A 3,459-nucleotide genomic window follows, 5' to 3' on the forward strand; every position below is an offset into this window, starting at 1 on the left:
CATTTTCTCCAAAATCTTAGTTACAATTTCTTAATGGCTCTTGTATTTTTAGCCATGTGGTTTAATTGGTTCAAAATGTTTACCATTGGTTTCTTTCAGATCCGGACCAAGTTGGTGGCACCTGGTGGGGAAGCTTTGGGTGGTGTTATTGGTGCTTTCCAATACATGATTCGGACTGAAGGCTTCTTTTCTCTCTACAAGGGTTTGGTACCGTCAATTATAAGTATGGCTCCTTCTGGTGCAGTTTTTTATGGTGTATATGATATACTCAAATCAGCTTATTTGCATTCACCCAAAGGAAGGAAGCGAATCCAGAATTTGCACAAACAGGGTAAGGAATTGAGTGCATTGGATCAGCTTGAGTTAGGACCAGTAAGGACGCTGTTGTATGGTGCTATTGCCGGTGCTTGTGCAGAAGCTGCTACATATCCATTCGAAGTGGTAAGGAGGCAGCTTCAATTGCAAGTCCAGTCTACCCGTTTAAGTTCTTTTGCAACTTGTGCCAAAATAGTGGAACATGGAGGCATTCAAGCTCTGTATGCAGGACTTATTCCCAGCTTACTCCAGGCATGTCAATTTACTTCCTTGCATGCCCAATTTACTTATATTTTACTTTATGCACTATATTTATCCATTTAGAACCCAGTGAATTTCAGTCGCTATACCAGTTCCTGATCTGTTCAAATTTATGGTTTACTACGTAGAAATTACTTTTTTAATGTAGAGAATATAGGTTCATAATTCATGCAGGATACTGTCTCTGTTAATTCACCTAATTAAATTTTCATTTTACATTGTATCGTGTAGCAATCATTATGTGGCACTGCTTGTAAATGGTCTTTCTGTAATTCGCTCAACGTTGCATTGTCTTGTTTATGAAATGTTTCAATTACCCATATTTGGATTGTTATCTTAGTGATGATAGTATGTTATCACTTATCCCAGGCTTTTCCTTGAAACATTGATTCCTTTTGTAACTGCCAAGCCAAAAGCACCCCTTTTCCCCCCTGATTTGTAACAGAGGTGTGTAGTTTGTACCAATAATAGCAAATGATATAAGATCAACTTCCTCTGGGCTGAATTTAGCTTTATAATAGATGTATGCTTGTATTTAAATTATGATGACCCTTGTGCCAGTTTTGTCCATATCTTTTCCATGCTGCTTAAGGTTACTTTTATTAATCATAAAACTAATACACTTGTATTGTTTTTTCTTCAAGTTCAGGTACTTCCTTCAGCATCAATCAGTTACTTTGTCTATGAGTTCATGAAGATTGTTCTCAAAGTGGAGTAGCCAATGAATAGATTATTATCAGTTATACACTGATGAGAAGTTGTAGCATCATATGTTTTATAGGTCCGCACTTAATATAGGTGCAGAATGGTAGCGGTTGACTTCACTTGGCAATCATATTTGATGTCTGCCTTTGAAGGTTCAAAGCATAATTCGGGTCTGCAATCCCTTTTACAATTGTTCACAATTCATGTATTTCCCACAGGAAAATTTTGGACGGATTCCATAATCAATCAAATCTACCAAGGCTTCAGTTTTACAAAAAAAAAAAATGTTTGATTAGTGACTGCTTGATCTTGACTTCAATTCTTATTCGCCCTGTACTCTTGTTTCATTTATTTATTTTTAAATCATTATCATGGAGCATAATAGCACCCAAGCAACCTTCTGAAAAAGGATCTAATATCAATCTCCTCCCTCTAGGTTGTAACTTTTACAATCTTCCATATGCTGGATTACGCCTTATTAGGGTGTGTGGTTTTGTTTTTGTCGAATTAATTTCAATGTAATGTAGTAATTTATACTATACTAGTGGGATGTTGAAGTATCAATTCTAGACGCTGAAAATCAGTTGTGTCATTCTGGATTATGGTTTGTTTTCTATATTACGAAAATTTTATAATTGATTTATGCTTTCAAAATCAGATATACTAGAAGTGAAAAATAAGTAAATACCACCTGCATTTTCAACACAGGTTATATTGGTTTGAATCAGTTATAATATAAATCACTTTATTTCAAAACTTCAAAGTCAGCTGTAATTCGAGCACTTTGAACTACCAATGCAGTTTATGGCGTAGTTGGTATCAAAGGTACAAAATCAGGAAGACAGCGACTATAGAGATTCATGGTCGATAGAGACCTGCTGCATTATCTTTAATATAGGAATACGCTACTGAGTAATGATTTTACTGAGTAATGATTTGTACAATGTTTATCATGGAAAGAAGTAACTAAATATATGATGAAAATTAAAGAAACACTTTTAGCGGTGAATTACAGCCAAACCTAATGAGATTGAGAGGGTACACAAAAGACAATACAAGTCTAGTAATCAAAGAAAAGGCAGATTGGTAATCAGACCTCGTCCTCATGGAGGAGCATGTTAGGGATACCCTTGTTAACGGGGAATCTGCGGCCGGTCTCGGGACAGACGAGGGCGCCTTCTTCGAGGTGGAGCTCGAGGAGTGCGTGGTGGAACCTACTCAAGAACTCGTCCGACTCAAGCATGCCGGAATCTACCTCCTCCGGGAGCTGGGCGTACCCCATGCTTCTAGAAGCTTCCACAAATGCCTTCCACTCCACCTTCTCAAACATCTTCCGCAGAAAATCCGCGTTCATCTCAACCGGCTTCTCAACTACCTTCTCCGCCTCGATCCGAAGCGGAAACCCCTTCTCCACTCCCTTTATATTCGACGATAGCATGTTGTGCGTTAGCAGCCTCATCTTCTACCTAAAGCGCTCTGTTTCCACTATGACAAAGAAGAAGAACCCTTATGCCTGATTGTTTTTGGGTTTATATATAGAACCCTTGTATAATAAGGTGGGCTTCTGTATAACCTAATTTTACAAAGCCCAATTCCAAAATAAAATTGTCCTAACAAGAGTTTATCTGCCCCAAGACCCAAAATAAAAAGAGTTTAACGGCCTAATCCATTGTTTAGGAGGTTTAGCCTTGCTTTCCTCTCTGCTACCAGTTCATAAAATATTTTTTTTATTTTAATCCTTAATTTTCTTTTGTGTTGCGTGTTGTGTTCCGATTGGTTCGCTGTTTCTTTGGGTTTCAGGCCATAGAAGGTTAAAAAGGAGTCAGTGTTTGGGGCCGTAGATTTCTCTCTGCTTCTCGGATTTTGTGAGTTTTTTATTTTTCTTTTCTTTTCTTTTTTTTGCTCTGTTTTATCTTGTTGTTCTTCGGAGGCTTTTGGGGATTTATTTAGAAAATTTTAATTTTAATCTATTGTTAAAAAAATAATATTATTAATTAACTAGATTTATTATTTAAATTTTTTTAAATAATAAATTTAAAAATTAGTTTCATAAGATAAAATTAAATGTTAATATATGAAAATTAAATTCAATTTAAAATAATAATTTTTCAAATAATTATTAAAAAAGTTGTATGATTATTTTAAAAGACAATTTTTTTTATTGATGTTAAGTAAAAT

General features: G+C 35.7%; 2 protein-coding genes across 2 annotated transcripts in view; one reads left to right on the forward strand and one right to left on the reverse strand.

Annotated features, from left to right (window-relative positions):
- The window catches only part of LOC107606145 (probable mitochondrial adenine nucleotide transporter BTL3), a 4,221-nt gene extending 2,376 nt beyond the window's left edge, over positions 1-1,845 (forward strand). Inside the window, exons 3-4 of the mRNA XM_016308134.2 lie at positions 100-567; positions 1,226-1,845. Coding sequence (XP_016163620.1) covers positions 100-567; positions 1,226-1,294 — 537 coding nt within the window. The 3' untranslated portion in view covers positions 1,295-1,845. The remainder of the gene's footprint in view (positions 1-99; positions 568-1,225) is intronic.
- On the reverse strand, positions 2,131-2,811 carry LOC107606146 (multifunctional methyltransferase subunit TRM112-like protein At1g22270). Its single transcript, XM_016308135.2, has one exon. It carries the CDS (start codon positions 2,738-2,740, stop codon positions 2,372-2,374), a length of 369 nt encoding a protein of 122 aa, XP_016163621.1. The 5' UTR covers positions 2,741-2,811; the 3' UTR covers positions 2,131-2,371.

Source organism: Arachis ipaensis, chromosome B07, assembly GCF_000816755.2.
Source record: "Arachis ipaensis cultivar K30076 chromosome B07, Araip1.1, whole genome shotgun sequence".
Classification (NCBI taxonomy): domain Eukaryota; kingdom Viridiplantae; phylum Streptophyta; class Magnoliopsida; order Fabales; family Fabaceae; genus Arachis; species Arachis ipaensis.

Coding starts and splice junctions, on each gene's coding strand:
- LOC107606146 (XM_016308135.2), bottom strand. CDS start 2,740: ATGAGGCTGCTAACGCACAACATGCTATCGTCGAATATAAAGGGAGTG.